Source organism: Gadus macrocephalus, chromosome 20 (assembly GCF_031168955.1).
Source record: "Gadus macrocephalus chromosome 20, ASM3116895v1".
NCBI classification, from domain to species: domain Eukaryota; kingdom Metazoa; phylum Chordata; class Actinopteri; order Gadiformes; family Gadidae; genus Gadus; species Gadus macrocephalus.
In genome coordinates, this window is record NC_082401.1 from 18333962 (window position 1) to 18354205 (window position 20244).

At 38.3% G+C, this 20244-nt stretch overlaps 4 protein-coding genes and 1 pseudogene across 4 annotated transcripts; all 5 read left to right on the forward strand.

The window, feature by feature from the left end:
- Window positions 1-5444: 5444 nt before the first annotated feature.
- Window positions 5445-8247, forward strand: LOC132448122 (olfactory receptor 51L1-like; annotated as a pseudogene).
- Window positions 8248-9416: 1169 nt separating this feature from the next.
- On the forward strand, window positions 9417-10364 carry LOC132448318 (olfactory receptor 4B13-like). The gene has a single exon (XM_060039482.1). It carries the CDS (start codon window positions 9423-9425, stop codon window positions 10362-10364), a length of 942 nt encoding a protein of 313 aa, XP_059895465.1. The 5' UTR covers window positions 9417-9422.
- A 1763-nt stretch (window positions 10365-12127) lies between these two features.
- On the forward strand, window positions 12128-13489 carry LOC132448824 (olfactory receptor 10J5-like). Its single transcript, XM_060040367.1, has one exon. It carries the CDS (start codon window positions 12171-12173, stop codon window positions 13176-13178), a length of 1008 nt encoding a protein of 335 aa, XP_059896350.1. The 5' UTR covers window positions 12128-12170; the 3' UTR covers window positions 13179-13489.
- A 1053-nt stretch (window positions 13490-14542) lies between these two features.
- LOC132448786 (olfactory receptor 2K2-like) lies at window positions 14543-16083 on the forward strand. Its single transcript, XM_060040310.1, has one exon. The coding sequence runs from the start codon at window positions 14793-14795 to the stop codon at window positions 15798-15800; it is 1008 nt and encodes a 335-aa protein (XP_059896293.1). The 5' UTR covers window positions 14543-14792; the 3' UTR covers window positions 15801-16083.
- A 1107-nt stretch (window positions 16084-17190) lies between these two features.
- On the forward strand, window positions 17191-18635 carry LOC132449188 (olfactory receptor 734-like). The gene has a single exon (XM_060040881.1). The coding sequence runs from the start codon at window positions 17415-17417 to the stop codon at window positions 18420-18422; it is 1008 nt and encodes a 335-aa protein (XP_059896864.1). The 5' UTR covers window positions 17191-17414; the 3' UTR covers window positions 18423-18635.
- Window positions 18636-20244: the final 1609 nt, after the last annotated feature.

A 20244-nucleotide genomic window follows, 5' to 3' on the forward strand; every position in this document is an offset into this window, starting at 1 on the left:
TTTTGTAAAGATTCCATACACAGACACACACACACACACACACACACACACACACACACACACACACACACACACACACACACACACACACACACACACACACACACACACACACACGTTCAAACTAACGACGCACAACAAAGATGAACTTGTTGTTTGATCCAGAACACAGACCTGAATGAAGAGACAGTGTGACACAAACATCTGTGGATTGTTTTAAAGTCTCCATTTTGACATATAGGGCCCTATCTTAATCACTTGCTAGTTTGCAACTGGCGCAGAGCGTTCTTTTCCCTCCTGCGCCACGCGTCGGTAAATTAGGGAATGATCTGGCGCCCCAAGGGGCGGCTCGGCGAAAGGAGGAGGCGTGATCTGGCGCAAACGTTCCCTGGTGCTATTTTGCCGTTTCAGAAAACACTTAGGGCCCTATCTTGCATCCGGCGCAAGTGACTTAGTCACTGGCGCATGTGTCGTTGCTAGTTTACAACTGGCGCAGAGCGTTCTTTTCCCACCACCGCCACTCGCCGGTAAATTAGGGATTGATCATGCGCCCCAAGGGGCGGTTCGGCGGAAGGAGGAGGCGTGTTCTGGCGCAAACGGTATTTTGCCGTTTCTGAATACCATTGCGCTACTGACCAGGAAATACCTGGTTTAAAGTCAGTGGCGCGTTGTTCAGATGCTATTTTAAGGGCGCATGCATACATGCGCATGCGATGCATACGGATTGCTTGTGCACCTCGCGCATACACTTTGCCTCTCCCATCTACCTAGCCGCACATTCTTGGTAAATTATTTGGGAAAGAACAGCTGATGCAGCGGTAATAAGTTGTACTTTTAAATCAATGCATCTGCAAACACCGTACAGCAAACACATATTTTCTTGACAGAGACATCGTGTAGGCCTACATGCCCATAACTTTTAGGATTGATGAGTAGGCCTATTTGATCGTGAAAAACATTGTTTTACCGCGAGTGAGTGTTAAAAAGAATGAATGAATGCGGGCGCGCATGTGTGCTCTGTTTAAACACACGCAAACTAAACACGTAACGCATAATACAATCAATGGCAATGTCTATTACCGCGGGGACACATGCATATTAGGATAGCATACAATACTGATAAGAAACAATGTTTATAATGTATTGCGTATATCATTAAATAGAACCACAGTTACCGCATATCATATGTTAGGCCTATATCATATACGTTTTCTTTGCCGAAATTTATTTGAGGACTCAGTATTTCTGAAGTTGTGGAAGAAAACCCCTTATTCCATGTGTGAATTAGGCCATATTATTTGGCAATAAACTGAGCCATTTGCAGTTTGAAATTCATGTGCATCTCTGTCTCATCGGAGACTGCAGACGCGCTGTCAGAATATCAACTCGTCCGATTAAAATGCGCTCATGGCTCTTAAAGGGGATGGGAGCTGGCACTCTCATTGGTTTGTTGGACGTTACGCCCAAACCACACCTACGGGTAACTAGGCTGCTTCAGACCAACCCTTTTGACACTTGCGCCGCGACGCAAGTGTCATTTATCCGCCTGTAAAATAGCGATAGCGCCGTAGAACCGCCCACAAAGCTACTTGCGCTTTGCGCTTCCCACTTGCGTTTCAGACCGTTTATGTGCACACTCGCGCCCGCGCGCGTGTGTGCGTCCATCTGTTTAAACACACGCCAACTAAACACGTAACGCAAAATACAGTCCATGGCAATGTACACAAGTCGATAACGATAATGCATACAATACTGATAAGAAACGATGTTTATAATGAATTTCGTGTATCATTAAATATAACCAGTTACCGCATGTTATATCATATACGTTTTCTTTGCCGAAATTTATTTGAGGACTCAGTATTTCTGAAGTTGTGGAAGAAAACCTTATTCCATGTGTGAATTAGGCCATATTATTTGGCCATAAACTGAGCCATTTGAAGTTTGAAATTCATGTGCATCTGTCTCATCGGAGACTGCAGACGCGCTGTCAAAATATCAACTCGTCAGATTCAAATGCGCTCATGGCTCTTAAAGGGGATGGGAGCTGGCACTCTCATTGGTTTATTGCAGTTACGCCCAAACCACACCTACGGGTAATGAGGCTGCTTCAGACCGACCCTTTTTAGATATGCGCCGGGCGCAAGAGTCATATTTCGCGCCGGTAAACTAGCGACATCGCCGTAGAACCGCCCACAAAGCTACTTGCGCTTGGCGCTTCTCACTTGCGTTTCAGACCTTTAAAATAGGGCCCATAAAGTAGGGTTTCAAATGATGTCACACACATTCCAAGAGACCATCTTGGAGCTTTTTCACCATTATAATAAGAATAATAACAACTTTTTGTACCGTTATTCAAGAATTTTTGGTCAACAAATAGGCCTACCAAAATGGCTTGAACTTAGATGAACAGATAAACTTTATTTTCGATTTCATATTTTATTTATGTAACCCCTAACCCTAACCCTATTTTTATACCATATTACAATTATGTTTGTCTCTGTGTATTTTGTACTTTTATATCGACCAGCATAACTTTTAGTGTGAAAATGTAAAAGACAATAAGCTTTTTCTAATGCTTATTATTTTATGGAACTTAATATCAAATTATTGAAACATTATCAGGGAAAATAATTTATATAAATTCACCAATAGAAACACACATAGTATGGAGTTAACAGTCTTACAACAATAGATTTCGAAATCTATCTAAAGGAAGATTACGTGCTTCATGTTGAATAAAGTCCCTTTTTCATCATATCGAGTTTCATCATTCTCTCAACTCTCCCATCATGCATGGGGGACCATTCAGGTATGTTTTGATGGGCAGTTTCCTTCTCTGAGTTTCCCAAGAGCGGGTTTAATTACCCTCCAAGTCGATGTAGCAACCTGTTGACCACTCACACAGCCTGTTTTGCATCCATGTATCCACTTGGTACTCATGGCTGCTTTACCCATCCCTGTGGTCTTCATTAGAGCGATGTAGCTACAAGTCCTTCCCTTTGGCATGACTCTGAGGCGGTCTAGTTCACTTCCATGTCTCAGAAGTAGACACATTAACAAATCTTAACGTAATATTTGTCAATAAGGGTTTTTATTGTTTTATACCTTTTTGGCCAAAATAAATCCCAGCCAGCCTGGAGTCTCTGTTCATCCAGTTCAGGACTAACACATACGCGCACACACGCACGGGCACACGCACGCACTCACAAACGCACGCACGCACGCACGCACACACACACACGCACATACAGGCCTTAAGCGCCAAGGCCATGGTTTTAACAGACCAGCTCTAAGGAACTCTATTACCCCAGGCATCCCAAGCCCAATATCTAATGTCATTTTTTTAAAACAAACTAATGACGACTCATCTTTTTACCCAGTGGCCCTCCTTTTTCATTTTCATGTAAAGGATCTTTGGGTTTTTAAAATGCACCAAAATTGTGTGATTGAAGTGAACCTGTTCGTTGGTGTCTCATTAGGGTTTTGTCTGAACACCTCATTAAGGCAGTGACCATAGGTTGTAATTAGTGGTGCTAAATGTGACTATCCCCCTTAAGGTGTGTTCCCTGGAGCCCGTGGGTTATCACGGACAATGGACACCAGGGATCGCTGAAATGCCCAATCACCAACACCTTACATCAATAACAACTTCTTTGTTTGGTGCTTTGGGAATCAATAACCTCTCCAGTGTCTAAAGTGTGTAGAATGGGTAAGTGTAGTGGTTCCCAACCTTTTTTTTGGCCTGTAACGCCAACGCGGAAAGTTTTTGTGACTCACCAACAACCTCTTGTTGTTGTGCATCTGTTTCAACACACATAATCCTACCCCAATGAAACTTTGCCGGAAATATCAATGCAATAGATTGACAAAGATTGACAAGCAAGCTAGTTGACCGACTCGTAACGCATCTCCGAATGCACCAGACTCAAGGAGTCGGTATACTTGGACTCAAGCTTCAAATCACTACATTTTCTAACCCTAACAGAGCTTTGGAGATTAAATCTGTGCAAGCCGCTGACCATAATTACCAATAAACATAGATTTATACAAACTGCATCTGAAGAGACCAACAAACTGTGTTTTTTTATGAGATTGGCTCACAACAGGGTAACTCACACACTGCTTGGGTCCCTAAAAAACAAAGCTGTGACAAGACTACTAGGGAGCTGCGCCTTAACGTCTAAACATTGGCAAAACTATGCCTGCAAGGTACTATTTTTTTTTTTGTGTTTTTTACCAATTAAAAAAAATGGCAAAAAATCTATCCAGACGGAAGTCAAAGGCTCTTCAGGCAAAGTTGTGCCTCATTAGGAGACACGTGTGAGTGCCAGGTGTCATGACTGTAGGTCAAAGGGGTTAGGAGATATGTTTCTTCAAAGTTAGCGTTTTCAGACGATTGCTATAGTGCCACTATTGGGCCAATCAGTGTAAAAAGTGTTTCCGTAGCCTAAAAAATAACAACACGATTTAGTTATTGGTTATTTTTTACATCTTAATATATCTTCTGAACTTAAATATAGTACTCAATGCCATAGTGTAGGTTACCAAAATGATAGCGTCATTAAAAACAAACTCAAGTTGCTTACTTTTTGTGAAATCGAACTGTCTTATAAAATGCACTTTGACGACACAACGAAGAGACACTGATGCCAAGAAAGAATGCTACCGCCACGTTGTGTGTGTGTGTGTGTGTGTGTGTGTGGATGTATGGTTCTCCGTCTGGGGAGCAGTTAATGGTGATGGGTGCATTTGAGAAGGTTAAGGCTCGTTTAACTCCATGGTGTGTGGAGTATTTCATGTTCAACATTGCCGATTATAATGCTCATACTCAAAGTGTTTAAGATATGTATGTTACAAAGTTACAATGGGGATAAAAAGGGGATAGGACAGGAAAAGGCTGCAGAGGGTGATAAGGTCAGCCGAAAAAACTATTGGCTCTCCTTTGCCCTCCTTGGATGACATTGCCAGCACACGATGCATCTCAAGATCAAGAAAGATCATCTGTGACCACCTCCATCCCGGCCACCACCTGCTCAGCCTACTGCCCTCTGGTACAGGAGCCTGAAGTGCAGAACCAACAGACTGAACAAAAGCTTCTTTCCTTGGGCAATCAGGACACTTAACACCCATAAAACTTGAAACAAAGATTCCTCACTATCTATATAGTGCAATATGCTTACGGCCTTTATATTTATTCTGACATCACCTGTCCTTGTCTTGTTCCAAATGTTTTTCTTATTTCTGTCTTGTTTTGTTTTTGTTTTTTTAAAATGTAACTTAAATTGCGTGTTTATTTATTTATTTGTTTATTTATTTATTTATTTATTTATTGTGTAATGCACCTTCAGTTGGCTCTCCCAATTTTGTTGTATAGGTGACTGTACAATGACAATAAAGTCTATCTTTATCTTTATCTTTACCTTTTATATAGGGGTGTTCAAATTTTAGCTGAAATAGGGGGTTCACTTACACTTTTAAGTAAAATAAGCCCAAAGAATTAGTTATGGATATAATTATATCTATCCATATAATTATGGATGTGAATATTAAATATTATCAAGAGTGTGACGATGATGATGACGTCAGCCCCATCCAAAAAAAAAAGAAGGCATTGGGCTTCTGTTATAAATTCATACTGTAGTTCGACTACATCAAGCAAAGTTACTACTGCCTCTTAGCCAGACCAACACCACATACAAAGTACATACTAAAGTCTACCAACATTTTGATATTCCTTTCCTTACCAATGCAGGTGTGAATAATTCTGAAACTATGTTCCTAACTAACTTTGTCTTTTTATAGTTGTAATCAGTCAACTCTTTCACAGCTGTGACCTTACTAACATCGTCCTACAAAAGACTTGGAAGGATTTGAACTTCACACAAAACATGTGAGGATTCCAGCGTTGAAACATTTTCTTCCCCTGAAGAACTCAGGGGAAAATGGAAAATGGTTCACATCCATTTTATTTTAACCTCACTGCATTTGGAAATATTGGATACTACCGCTATCCAGCGTTTATCTTTTGTTTTCTTCTGTATTCAGTTATTGTGTTCGCTAATGTCATCATCATACTGGTTATCTCACGAGAGAAATCGCTGCATCAGCCCATGTATATTTTGATTTTGTGTCTCTGCATCAATTCTCTATATGGATCAGCTGGCTTTTTCCCCAGGTTCCTGATAGACCTTCTATCCGACACTCATGCCATTTCCCTTCCGGCTTGTTTCACTCAGATCTACTTTATTTATTCATATGCAACATGTGAATTGACCATGATGAGTGCCATAGCGTATGATAGGTATGTGGCTGTTTGTCACCCCTTGCATTACCACAACAAGATGACAGCAAACAAGGTGATTACAATTGTAGCCGCAGCGTATATCTATCCCGTATGCGTTCTGTCCCCATCTGCCTGTCTGTCTTTTACAACTCCCCTGTGTGGTAATAATATACCAAAGGTATTCTGCGCAAATTGGCTTGTTTTAAAGCTGTCCTGTGTAACAACTTTTATCAATAACGTGGTTGGACTTTTTCTTTCAGGTACTATATTTGCACCATTACTTTTTGTTGCATATACCTACCTGCGCATTCTTCTTATTTGTAGAAAAGGCACCTCAGTCTAGGCTCAAAGTCTTACAGAGCTGCTTGCCACATATAGTTACTTTTGCTAATTTTGCTGTCTCAATGTTTTGTGATGTTGTCCTGAGTCGGTTTAATATAGAAGAATTTAGTCCATTTGCATCAATAGTTATATCACTTGAGTTTGTTGTGATTCCCCCAATTCTGAACCCTCTTATGTATGGGATTAAGCTACAAGAGATAAAAAAAAATATTCTTAAAATGTTATTTTAAAAAATAATACTGTACATAGCCTTTAATAATTACTAGTGGGATACGATACTCAAACAACCTATTGGTATCAGAGTCTTACTGATGACAAAACCCTTATTCAAATATGTCAAAATATTGCTTCATATTATTTGTATGTAGCCTGGTCCTACCAGACCATCGTACTTCATTTCATTTTTAAAGAAGTGAAATGAAAATTGAGTGGAAGTAGGTAGGTGGGCGGTGCCAGGCTAATTTGTATGTATGCATGTTAGACCATTTTTAAAACCAGTTGTGACTGTGGCTTCGGATAGTTTCAGATGGTTTTTTGAATGAGTGGACATTGTGCATCACTTTGCAATTACCACGAAACAGCAATGTTTGATTATGGTTATGCACAATAACGAGAACATCGAATCAAGCCAGAGATAAGCATACGTTATATTCCTTTGTAAGAATCCATTCGATAATGTTGTCACACTTATAAATGTCATTGGAAAAACAAGCACTATTAGAAGGCCTAACTGTAGGTGCAGCTTTGTCTCAAAGGATGACATTGCATCCAGTTTTGTGAATTGCGGCTTCCACTTTCGCGCTCCGCACTTGAACAAAATTATTGTTTGCAATTAGTTCCTAAGACCCAAAATGAAAGGAAAATAGGCTCCAGGGTCAAAAACCCAGAAGTTGTCCTTTAAGTCCAACTGTAACAGAAGGCTTTCTGGACGTTGAGGAAGGGTGCATCACTCAATCATTGATCGGAAACAGGGTCTCAGTGATGACTCTGAAGGATGAACCCAAACGATATAGAGGCAGATTATGCCTTACAACAGCAAATATTAACCTAGGTTTTATTGATAGTTTTGGACATTAGATTGGATTTCAATCAATGGACTTGAACATTAACAGTAATAATACCAAAAAAAAGTAAGATTGGTACCTGTATATATATGTGTGTCATGCTACAATTTGACCTAAAAAAGAAGTGGACGAACACAAATCTTTGGGGGACGGCACTCTTGAGGTGCATTCACACTAAAAGCGAAGCGAATATTCTACTTGTGTTGCACAAGAAAAAAAAATATTGCGCAAATGATTCAGCATCAGGCATAATTTGAAGAACAAACACACGAATGAGCAGAATCGCGTCATTCGCGCTAGTAGAATTTGACATTGCCTTGACATTCAAGCCATTCGCACCGTTGGCAAAATATATGCTTCTATTCTCATCTTTGCATTGACATTGTATGTATCTGTGCCCGCATTCATCAACAAGTCAGAATCCACACTTTGAACTACTCTTTATTCCAGAGGAAAAAGTCAGTTGTGATTTTGCTATTTTTCGGTAACAGGTATAAACTCAATGGTCTGTGGACTATGAAAAACTGAAGAATATTGCGATCATCAGAGACAAATGAAAATAATCTGTAATCAACTGGAACTCTGTACTGGTATCGTAAGTCAATCCCTCTTGACATTAGGGCCATCAAGCAGGCTGCATGTTCAACGACAACTTGCAACAATCTCAATGAAATTGTTAATATTATACATCATATTATACGTTATGAACGATAATCAAATAATCACAATTTCCAGTTTACTATTCAACTGTCACTTGTTGCACAGTTTAGGCCTGCTATATGAGTATCTTTGTGTGCATAAATAAACACATTTGTTCTTTCCATCCAAAATAACGTATAATGTATTTTAATTGGAGATCCACTGAAGTTTAGCTTAGAACAAAGGTGGTCATGTCTCACAGTCATTTTAGTATGTATAATCAACACCATTATGTGTTTAATTCTGTATCCCTGGGAATGAAAATGGCAGCCAGCTGTTCATACTCACACCAATAAAAAATAAAAAACACTCGCTCTTAAGTTTAAAGGAACTGCTCTAATGTCCAATACTGTAGGTTTCAATTGTTTCCAGCCTCACCTGTCAGTCGCTTTGAATAAAAGCATCTGTCAAATGACATCACTGGATATCACTGGGATATTTGGATGAAATGTAACCTTATGCTACCTATGCCTCACAAAAATGCTGACAAATCAACTGACATGTTAAAAAGTTTATTGCAGCAACAGTGTGCATAGCATTTCCTGTTGTTGAATACACCTGGCAAAAAACTCTTGCTAGTAAATGCTATGAAGAGGCTCTTGTAGAAGGTATTGTCTATTATTGGATGGCCAATGCTACCCTGCTTTTCAAGACAGAGGCCTACGAGGTCAACCCACAGACATACATAAAGAGTGACCAAAGCATTGATTTATACAAATAAATGAATTATGAATATACAAGGCTTCCGCATTTATACAAATATGTATAACATATTATCATGTTATCATGTTGACAAATCAACATAAGCCATAGAGGTGTTTTTGAGGCTGGCCTCCCCAGGCCCCATCATGGATCCGCCCCTGCCACTGGGACTGTGTTCGGCATAGTGTGCGAGAGTCAGATTAACTAATATTACTGCCGGCCACAGGGGAAACATTAAACCCTTACATAATGACTGCATGAGTTTGAAAGCACCAACGACGCCTGACCCACAGTGGAGGACTGAAGAGGAGGCTACTGTAGATCATGTCATGATCATGATCATGGATAACACTTCTGACATAACAATGTTGACACTTTCAGGGTTGAGCGGGGAGACCACCAACAGAATGGTTATTTTCTCCCTCACTCTACTTTGCTACTTATTGATTCTGATGGTTAACATTTCCCTGGTTCTGACCATCATCTTGGACCACAACCTCCACCAACCCATGTATATCTTTGTGTGTAACCTGTGCCTCAATGCTCTTTATGGAACTGCCGGTTTCTACCCCAAGTTCCTTCTGGACCTGCTCTACTCTCGCCACGTGATCTCGTTTTGGGGTTGTGTGGTGCAGAGTCTGGTCATATATTCCTCAGTTTGCATTGAAAATTCTATCCTTGCACTGATGGCCTATGACAGGTATGCTGCAATATGCCGACCACTCGATTATCACTCTCTTATGAAAAAGCAGAACGTCTGTCTGCTTTTATGCTCCTCCTGGATTATTCCTAATTTTATGGTACTTGTTGCTCTGATAAATACATCAACATTGAAATTATGTGGCTCGCACATTGATAAACTCTACTGTGCCCTATGGTTGATTGTTAAAATTGCTTGTTCTCCTGGTGTGACAAACGCTGTTATGGGTTATATTACCATCATTGTTTATTTCTTTCATTTTGTTTATATTTTTATGTCGTACTTTTATCTGGTCAGAACATGTGTGAAGTCGATCGAGGGTCGAAGAAAGTTCATGCAGACTTGTTTGCCACATTTAGTGACTCTGCTCAATGTGACCGTGGCTGTGTTGTTTGATGTGATGTTTATGCGATTTGGTTCAGCAGATGTGTCGCCAATGATTAAAAATGCATTATCACTCGAGTTTCTTATAATACCTCCTATTGTCAACCCACTAATATATGGTATTATACTTACCAAAATTCGTAATCGAATTAGGTTTATTTTGTTTCACAAGAAAGTTACAAGATAAATGGTTAAGTGGGTACATTTTTTAAGTCTTTTTCAATTAGGTTTCGATTAGGTTAATTTTTGATAACAGGAAAGGTGATTTATGAGTCAAGAATATTAGTCTCATTTATTCATTTTTATATTTTACATGTGTTATTTTAAATGAATATTTACAATGGCAAGTTGTAGAAAATATTATTAAAAAATATATTAATTATAATGTCTAATAATCATAACAATATGTATGCTAAATTGTTATCAGCATTAATTAGCAATATATGTGTGCTAAAAAGCCTTCCTAGGATTTTCTATATATTATACGCTGTATATATTGGTGAACCATGGGAATGGGTCAACAGGTATAAAAAAAACAAAGAGATTTCCAGATATATAAATGTAATTGTATTGCTTGATAGTTACATATTGTCTCCATACAACATGTTTTTTTTTTTTAAATCTTTCAATAAAAGAACATGGGTGGGTGGAAATTAAATATTTCAACTTTGAACTACTCTTTATTCCAGAGGAAAAAGTCATGAACAGTTGTGATTTTGCTATTTTTCGGTAACAGGTAGATTCTTAATGGTTTTTGGGCTTTGAAAAACCGAAGACTATTGCGATCGTCAGAGACAGATTGAAAATGTGTTTGCATTCTATGGCAGTATGTCATCTGTAAACAATTGGAACTCTGTATTAGTATCGTAAGTCAATCCCTCTTGACATCAGGGCCATCAAGCAGGCTGCATGTTCAACTACAATGTGCTACAATCTCAATGAATTTCTCAATATTATACGTCATATTATACGTTATGAACGATAATCATGTAGGCCTATCAAATAATCACAATTTCCAGTTTACTATTCAACTGTCACTTGTTGCACAGTTTAGGCCTGCTATATGAGTATCTTTGTGTGCATAAATAAACACATTTGTTCTTTCCATCCAAAATAACGTGTAATGTATTTTAATTTGAGATCCACTGAAGTTTAGCTTAGAACAAAGGTGGTAATGCCTCACAATCATTTTAGCATGCATAATCAACACCGGTATGCGTTTAATTCTGTATCCCAGGGAATGTAAATGACAGCCAGCTGTTAGACTCAAACCAATAATAACCTTATGTTCTGTTTTCTAAAGCCACTCTGTCCAGTTGTTACAGCTCTTAAGTTTAAAGGAACTGCTCTAATGTCCAACACTGTAGGTTTCAATTGTTTCCATTCTCACCGGCCAGTCGCTTTGGATAAAAGCATCTGTCAAATGACTGAGGGATATCAATGGGATATTTGGACGAAATGTAGCCTCACCTGCTACTGATAGCTTAGAAAAATGCTGACGAATCAACTGACATGTTAAAAAGTTTATTGTAGCAACAGTGTGCACAGCATTTCCTGTTGTTGAATACACCTGGCAAAAATCTCATGTTAGTAAATGTTATCAAGAGGCTCTTGAAGACAGTTGGCTATGATTGGATGGCCAATGCTACTGTACACTAACCTGCTTTTCAAGATGGAAGCGGAGTGGACCTACGAGGTAAAGCCACGACGTACATAAAGAGTGACCAAAAGCATTGATTTCTACAAATAAATGAAAATGAACAAGGCTTCCGCATTTATGCAAATATGTATTTATATGTATAACATATTATCATGTTATCATGTTGACAAATCAACATAAGCCATAGAGGTGTTTTTGAGGCTGGCCTCCCCAGGCCCCATCATGGATCCGCCCCTGCCACTGGGACTGTGTTCGGCATAGTGTGCGAGAGTCAGATTAACTAATATTACTGCCGGCCACAGGGGAAACATTAAACCCTTACATAATGACTGCATGAGTTTGAAAGCACCAACGAGGCCTGACTCACAGTGGAGGACTGAAGAGGAGGCTACTGTAGATCATGTCATGATCATGGATAACACTTCTGACATAACAATGTTGACACTTTCAGGGTTGAGCGGGGAGACCACCAACAGAATGGTTATTTTCTCCCTCACTCTACTTTGCTACTTTCTGATTCTGATGGTTAACATTTCCCTGGTTCTGACCATCATCTTGGACCACAACCTCCACCAACCCATGTATATCTTTGTGTGTAACCTGTGCCTCAATGCTCTTTATGGAACTGCCGGTTTCTACCCCAGGTTCCTTCTGGACCTGCTCTTCTCTTGGCACGTGATCTCGATCGGGGGTTGTGTGGTGCAAGGTTTGGTCATATATTCCTCAGTCTGCATTGAATATTCTATCCTTGCGCTGATGGCCTATGACAGGTATGCTGCAATATGCCGACCACTCGATTATCACTCTCTTATGAAAAAGCGCAATGTCAGTCTGCTTACATGCTTCTCCTGGGTCATTCCTTTTTTAATTATACTGGCTTCTACTATAAAAACATATACACTGAAATTATGTGGCACGCACATAGATAAACTCTATTGTGCCAGTTGGTTGGTAGTTAAAATCGCTTGTTCTCCTGGTCTGACAAACGCTGTTTTAAGTTACATTACCATCATTATTTATTTTTTTCATTTTGTTTATATTTTTATGTCGTACTTTTATCTGGTCAGAACATGTGTGAAGTCGATAGAGACCAAAAGAAAATTCATGCAGACTTGTTTGCCACATTTAGTGACTTTGCTCAATGTGATGGTGGCTGTGTTGTTTGATGTGATGTTTATGCGATTTGGTTCAGCAGATGTGTCGCCAATGATTAAAAATGCATTATCACTCGAGTTTCTTATAATACCTCCTATTGTCAACCCACTAATATATGGTATTATACTTACCAAAATTCGTAATCGAATAAGGTTTATTTTGTTTCACAAGAAAGTTACAAATTAAATGGTTAAGTGGGTACATTTTTTAAGTCTTTTTCAATTAGGTTTCGATTAGGTTAATTTTTGATAACAGAAAAGGTGAATTATGAGTTAAGAATATTAGTCTCATTTATTCATTTTCATATTTTACATGTATTATTACAATTGAATATTTACAATGGCAAGGTGTAGAAAATATCATCAAAAAAATTCATTAATTATAATTTCTAATAATCATAGCAATATGTATCCTAAATTGTTATCAGCATTAATTAGAAATATATGTGTGCTAAAAAGCCTTTCTAGGATTTTCTATATATTATACGCTGTATATATTGGTGAACCATGGGAATGGGTGCAAGTTTCAAAGGGTATAAAAAAACCAAAGAGATTTCCAGGTATATCAATGTAATTGTATTGCTTGATAGTTAGTTAGATATTGTCTCCATACAACATGCCATTTTTTTTTTTTGATCTTTCAATCAAAGAATATGGGTGGGTGGAAATGAAATATTTCAACTTTGAACTACTCTTTATTCCAGAGGAAAAAAGTCATAAACAGTTGTGATTTTGCTATTTTTCAGTAACAGGTAGATTTTTAATGGTTTGTGGACTATGAAAAACCGAAGAATATTGCGACAATCAGAGACGGATTGGAAATGTTTTTGCATTTTGTGGCAGTATGTCATCTGTAATCAATTGGAACTCTGTATTAGTATCGTTAATCAATCCCTCTTGACATCAGGGCCATCAAGCAGTCTGCATGTTCAACGACAACTTGCTACAATCTCAATGAATTTGTTAATATTATATGTCACATTATACGTTATGAACGATAATCATGTTTCAAATTATGACAATTTCCAGTTGACCATGCAACTGTCACTTGTTGCACAGTTTAGGCCTGCTATATGAGTATCTGTGTGTGCATTAATAAACACATTTGAGATCCATTGAAGTTTATCTTAGAACAAAGCGTTAGGTCTCCTAGTCATTTTAGTATGCATAATCAACACCGCTATGTGTTTAATTCTGTATCCCAGGCAATGTAAATAAAAATTAAAAAAAGCACCTGTCAAATGACTGAGGGATATCAATGGGATATTTGGACGAAATGTAGCCTCACCTGCTACCTATAGCTTCGAAAAATGCTGACGAATCAACTGACATGTTAAAAAGTTTATTGTAGCAACAGTGTGCACAGCATTTCCTGTTGTTGAATACACCTGGCAAAAATCTCATGTTAGTAAATGTTATCAAGAGGCTCTTGAAGACAGTTGGCTATGATTGGATGGCCAATGCTACACTAACCTGCTTTTCAAGATGGAAGCGGAGTGGACCTACGAGGTAAAGCCACGACGTACATAAAGAGTGACCAAAAGCATTGATTTATGCAAATAAATGAATTATGAAGATACAAGGCTTCCGCATTTATACAAATATGTATAACATATTATCATGTTATCATGTTGACTAATCAACATAAACCATAGAGGTGTTTTTGAGGCTGGCCTCCCCAGGCCCCATCATGGATCCGCCCCTGCCACTGGGACTGTGTTCGGCATAGTGTGCGAGAGTCAGATTAACTAATATTACTGCCGGCCACAGGGGAAACATTAAACTCTTACATAATGACTGCATGAGTTTGAAAGCACCAACGACGCCTGACTCACAGTGGAGGACTGAAGAGGAGGCTACTGTAGATCATGTCATGATCATGGATAACACTTCTGACATAACAATGTTGACACTTTCAGGGTTGAGCGGGGAGACCACCAACAGAATGGTTATTTTCTCCCTCACTCTACTTTGCTACTTTCTGATTCTGATGGTTAACATTTCCCTGGTTCTGACCATCATCTTGGACCACAACCTCCACCAACCCATGTATATCTTTGTGTGTAACCTGTGCCTCAATGCTCTTTATGGAACTGCCGGTTTCTACCCCAAGTTCCTTCTGGACCTGCTCTACTCTCGCCACGTGATCTCGTTTGGGGGTTGTGTGGTGCAGAGTCTGGTCATATATTCCTCAGTCTGCATTGAATATTCTATCCTTGCGCTGATGGCCTATGACAGGTATGCTGCAATATGCCGACCACTCGATTATCACTCTCTTATGAAAAAGCGCAATGTCAGTCTGCTTACATGCTTCTCCTGGGTCATTCCTTTTTTAATTATACTGGCTTCTACTATAAAAACATATACACTGAAATTATGTGGCACGCACATAGATAAACTCTATTGTGCCAGTTGGTTGGTAGTTAAAATCGCTTGTTCTCCTGGTCTGACAAACGCTGTTTTAAGTTACATTACCATCATTATTTATTTTTTTCATTTTGTTTATATTTTTATGTCGTACTTTTATCTGGTCAGAACATGTGTGAAGTCGATAGAGACCAAAAGAAAATTCATGCAGACTTGTTTGCCACATTTAGTGACTTTGCTCAATGTGATGGTGGCTGTGTTGTTTGATGTGATGTTTATGCGATTTGGTTCAGCAGATGTGTCGCCAATGATTAAAAATGCATTATCACTCGAGTTTCTTATAATACCTCCTATTGTCAACCCACTAATATATGGTATTATACTTACCAAAATTCGTAATCGAATAAGGTTTATTTTGTTTCACAAGAAAGTTACAAATTAAATGGTTAAGTGGGTACATTTTTTAAGTCTTTTTCAATTAGGTTTCGATTAGGTTAATTTTTGATAACAGAAAAGGTGAATTATGAGTTAAGAATATTAGTCTCATTTATTCATTTTCATATTTTACATGTATTATTACAATTGAATATTTACAATGGCAAGGTGTAGAAAATATCATCAAAAAAATTCATTAATTATAATTTCTAATAATCATAGCAATATGTATCCTAAATTGTTATCAGCATTAATTAGAAATATATGTGTGCTAAAAAGCCTTTCTAGGATTTTCTATATATTATACGCTGTATATATTGGTGAACCATGGGAATGGGTGCAAGTTTCAAAGGGTATAAAAAAACCAAAGAGATTTCCAGGTATATCAATGTAATTGTATTGCTTGATAGTTAGTTAGATATTGTCTCCATACAACATGCCATTTTTTTTTTTTGATCTTTCAATCAAAGAATATGGGTGGGTGGAAATGAAATATTTCAACTTTGAACTACTCTTTATTCCAGAGGAAAAAAGTCATAAACAGTTGTGATTTTGCTATTTTTCAGTAACAGGTAGATTTTTAATGGTTTGTGGACTATGAAAAACCGAAGAATATTGCGACAATCAGAGACGGATTGGAAATGTTTTTGCATTTTGTGGCAGTATGTCATCTGTAATCAATTGGAACTCTGTATTAGTATCGTTAATCAATCCCTCTTGACATCAGGGCCATCAAGCAGTCTGCATGTTCAACGACAACTTGCTACAATCTCAATGAATTTGTTAATATTATATGTCACATTATACGTTATGAACGATAATCATGTTTCAAATTATGACAATTTCCAGTTGACCATGCAACTGTCACTTGTTGCACAGTTTAGGCCTGCTATATGAGTATCTGTGTGTGCATTAATAAACACATTTGAGATCCATTGAAGTTTATCTTAGAACAAAGCGTTAGGTCTCCTAGTCATTTTAGTATGCATAATCAACACCGCTATGTGTTTAATTCTGTATCCCAGGCAATGTAAATAAAAATTAAAAAAAGCACCTGTCAAATGACTGAGGGATATCAATGGGATATTTGGACGAAATGTAGCCTCACCTGCTACCTATAGCTTCGAAAAATGCTGACGAATCAACTGACATGTTAAAAAGTTTATTGTAGCAACAGTGTGCACAGCATTTCCTGTTGTTGAATACACCTGGCAAAAATCTCATGTTAGTAAATGTTATCAAGAGGCTCTTGAAGACAGTTGGCTATGATTGGATGGCCAATGCTACACTAACCTGCTTTTCAAGATGGAAGCGGAGTGGACCTACGAGGTAAAGCCACGACGTACATAAAGAGTGACCAAAAGCATTGATTTATGCAAATAAATGAATTATGAAGATACAAGGCTTCCGCATTTATACAAATATGTATAACATATTATCATGTTATCATGTTGACTAATCAACATAAACCATAGAGGTGTTTTTGAGGCTGGCCTCCCCAGGCCCCATCATGGATCCGCCCCTGCCACTGGGACTGTGTTCGGCATAGTGTGCGAGAGTCAGATTAACTAATATTACTGCCGGCCACAGGGGAAACATTAAACTCTTACATAATGACTGCATGAGTTTGAAAGCACCAACGACGCCTGACTCACAGTGGAGGACTGAAGAGGAGGCTACTGTAGATCATGTCATGATCATGGATAACACTTCTGACATAACAATGTTGACACTTTCAGGGTTGAGCGGGGAGACCACCAACAGAATGGTTATTTTCTCCCTCACTCTACTTTGCTACTTTCTGATTCTGATGGTTAACATTTCCCTGGTTCTGACCATCATCTTGGACCACAACCTCCACCAACCCATGTATATCTTTGTGTGTAACCTGTGCCTCAATGCTCTTTATGGAACTGCCGGTTTCTACCCCAAGTTCCTTCTGGACCTGCTCTACTCTCGCCACGTGATCTCGTTTGGGGGTTGTGTGGTGCAGAGTCTGGTCATATATTCCTCAGTCTGCATTGAATATTCTATCCTTGCACTGATGGCCTATGACAGGTATGCTGCAATATGCCGACCACTCGATTATCACTCTCTTATGAAAATGCAGAACGTCTGTCTGCTTACATGCTTCTCCTGGATTATTCCTTTTTTAAATCTACTTGTTGCTCTGATTAAAACATCTACATTGAAATTATGTGGCTCACACATAGATAAACTTTATTGTGCCAGTTGGTTGATAGTTAAAATCGCTTGTTCTCCTGGTTTGACAAACGCTGCTTTAGCTTACATTAGCTTCATTATTTATTTTTTTCATTTTGTTTATATTTTTCTATCGTACGTTTATCTGGTCAGAACATGTGTGAAGTCGATTGAGAGCCGAGGAAAATTCTTGAAGACTTGTTTGCCACATTTAATGACTCTGCTCAATGTGACCGTGGCTGTGTTGTTTGATGTGATGTTTATGCGATTTGGCTCAGCAGATGTGTCGCCAATGATTAAAAATGCATTATCACTCGAGTTTCTTATAATACCTCCTATTGTCAACCCACTAATATATGGTATTATACTTACCAAAATTCGTAATCGAATAAGGTTTATTTTGTTTCACAAGAAAGTTACAAGTTAAATGGTTGAGTGTGTAGCGTTTGAAAGTCTTTTTCAATTAAGTTTCGATTTGGTTTATTGTTGCTAACAGGAAAGGTGAATTATGAGTTAAAAATATGAGTCTCACTTATATATTTTTATATTTTACATGTATTCTTTTAGTTGAATATTTACAATGGCAAGTTGTTGAAAATATCTTACAAAACTATATTAATTACAATGTCTAATAAGCCGAACAATAATTCAATTCAATTCAATTCAATTTTATTTGTATAGCCCTTAATCACCATTACAGTCTCAAAGGGCTTAACAGGCCAAATATTTGTGACACCCCCCTTTACCCATGCCCCCACACGGGCAAGAAAAAACTCCCTTGAATCAGCAAGGAAGAAATCTTGAGAAGAAACGCAGTGTAGGGGATCCCTTCTTCCAGGGATGGTCAGGAGTGCACTGGGTGCCACAGATGGCATACAGGTAAATACATGTACATCATATTAAAATGGTGATGGGGTTCTGGCCGGTTATCCATGAGGAGAGTCCAGGCATCCAGTCCAGCACCCGCAGCACGCTACAATACGCATCCTAAATTGTGATCAGCAATAATTAGCAAAGTTTGTGTGCTCAAAAGCCTTTATAGGATTTTCTATATATTATATGCTGTATATATTGGTGCAGCATCAATGAACCATGGTCATGGGTCAAAGTCCATGTAATGGGTAAAAACCAAAGAGATTTTCAGATACATACAATTAATTGCATTGCTTGTTAGTTGGATATTGTCTCCAACATGCCATTTTTTTTATATTCTTCAATAAAATCATGTGGCTGGTTGAAAATGAAATATTTCCACTTTGAATTACTCTTTATTGCAGAGGTCAAAATCAAGAACAGTTGTGATTAACTATTTATCGGTTACAGGTAGAAGCTTAAGGGTTTGTGGACCATGACAAACCGAAGAGTATTGCAATTATCAGGGACAGAATGAAAAATGTTTTTGCAAAGGGATCTAATAATCCAAGTATGTCACCTGTAATCAATTGGAACTTTGTACTAGTTTCGTAAGTCAATCCCTCCTGACATTAGGGCCATCAAGCAGGCTGCACGTTCAACAACAACTTGCTACAATCTCAATGAATTTGTTAATGTTATATGTCATATTATACGTTATGAATGATAATCATGTTTCAAATTATCACAATTTCCAGTTGACTATGCAACTGTCACTTGTTACACAGTTTAGGCCTGATATCTGAGTTCCTGTGTGTAGACTAATAAACACATTTGTTGTTTCCATCCAACATAATGTGTAATGTATTTTAATTTGAGATCCACTGAAGTTTAGCTTAGAACAAAGGCGGTTGGGTCTCCTAGTCATTTTAGTATGCATAATCAACACCGCTATGTGTTTAATTCTGTATCCCAGGCAATGTAAATGGCAGCCACATGTTTCTACTCATAAGAATAATAACCCTATGTTCTGTTTTCTAAAGCCACTCTGTCCAGTTGTTACAGCTCTTAAGTTTAAAGGAACTGCTCTAATGTCCAACACTGTAGGTTTCAATTGTTTCCAGCCTCACCTGCCAGTCGCTTTGGTTAAAAGCATCTGTCAAATGACTGAGGGATATCAATGGGATATTTGGACGAAATGTAGCCTCACCTGCTACTGATAGCTTAGAAAAATGCTGACGAATCAACTGACATGTTAAAAAGTTTATTGTAGCAACAGTGTGCACAGCATTTCCTGCTTTTTAATACACCTGGCAAAAATCTCATGTTAGTAAATGTTATCAAGAGGCTCTTGAAGACAGTTGGCTATGATTGGATGGCCAATGCTACACTAACCT

Excerpts from the sequence above, each read along its gene's own strand:
- LOC132449188 (XM_060040881.1), top strand. The coding sequence starts at position 17,415 with ATGAGTTTGAAAGCACCAACGACGCCTGACTCACAGTGGAGGACTGAA.
- LOC132448318 (XM_060039482.1), top strand. The coding sequence starts at position 9,423 with ATGATCATGATCATGGATAACACTTCTGACATAACAATGTTGACACTT.
- LOC132448824 (XM_060040367.1), top strand. The coding sequence starts at position 12,171 with ATGAGTTTGAAAGCACCAACGAGGCCTGACTCACAGTGGAGGACTGAA.
- LOC132448786 (XM_060040310.1), top strand. The coding sequence starts at position 14,793 with ATGAGTTTGAAAGCACCAACGACGCCTGACTCACAGTGGAGGACTGAA.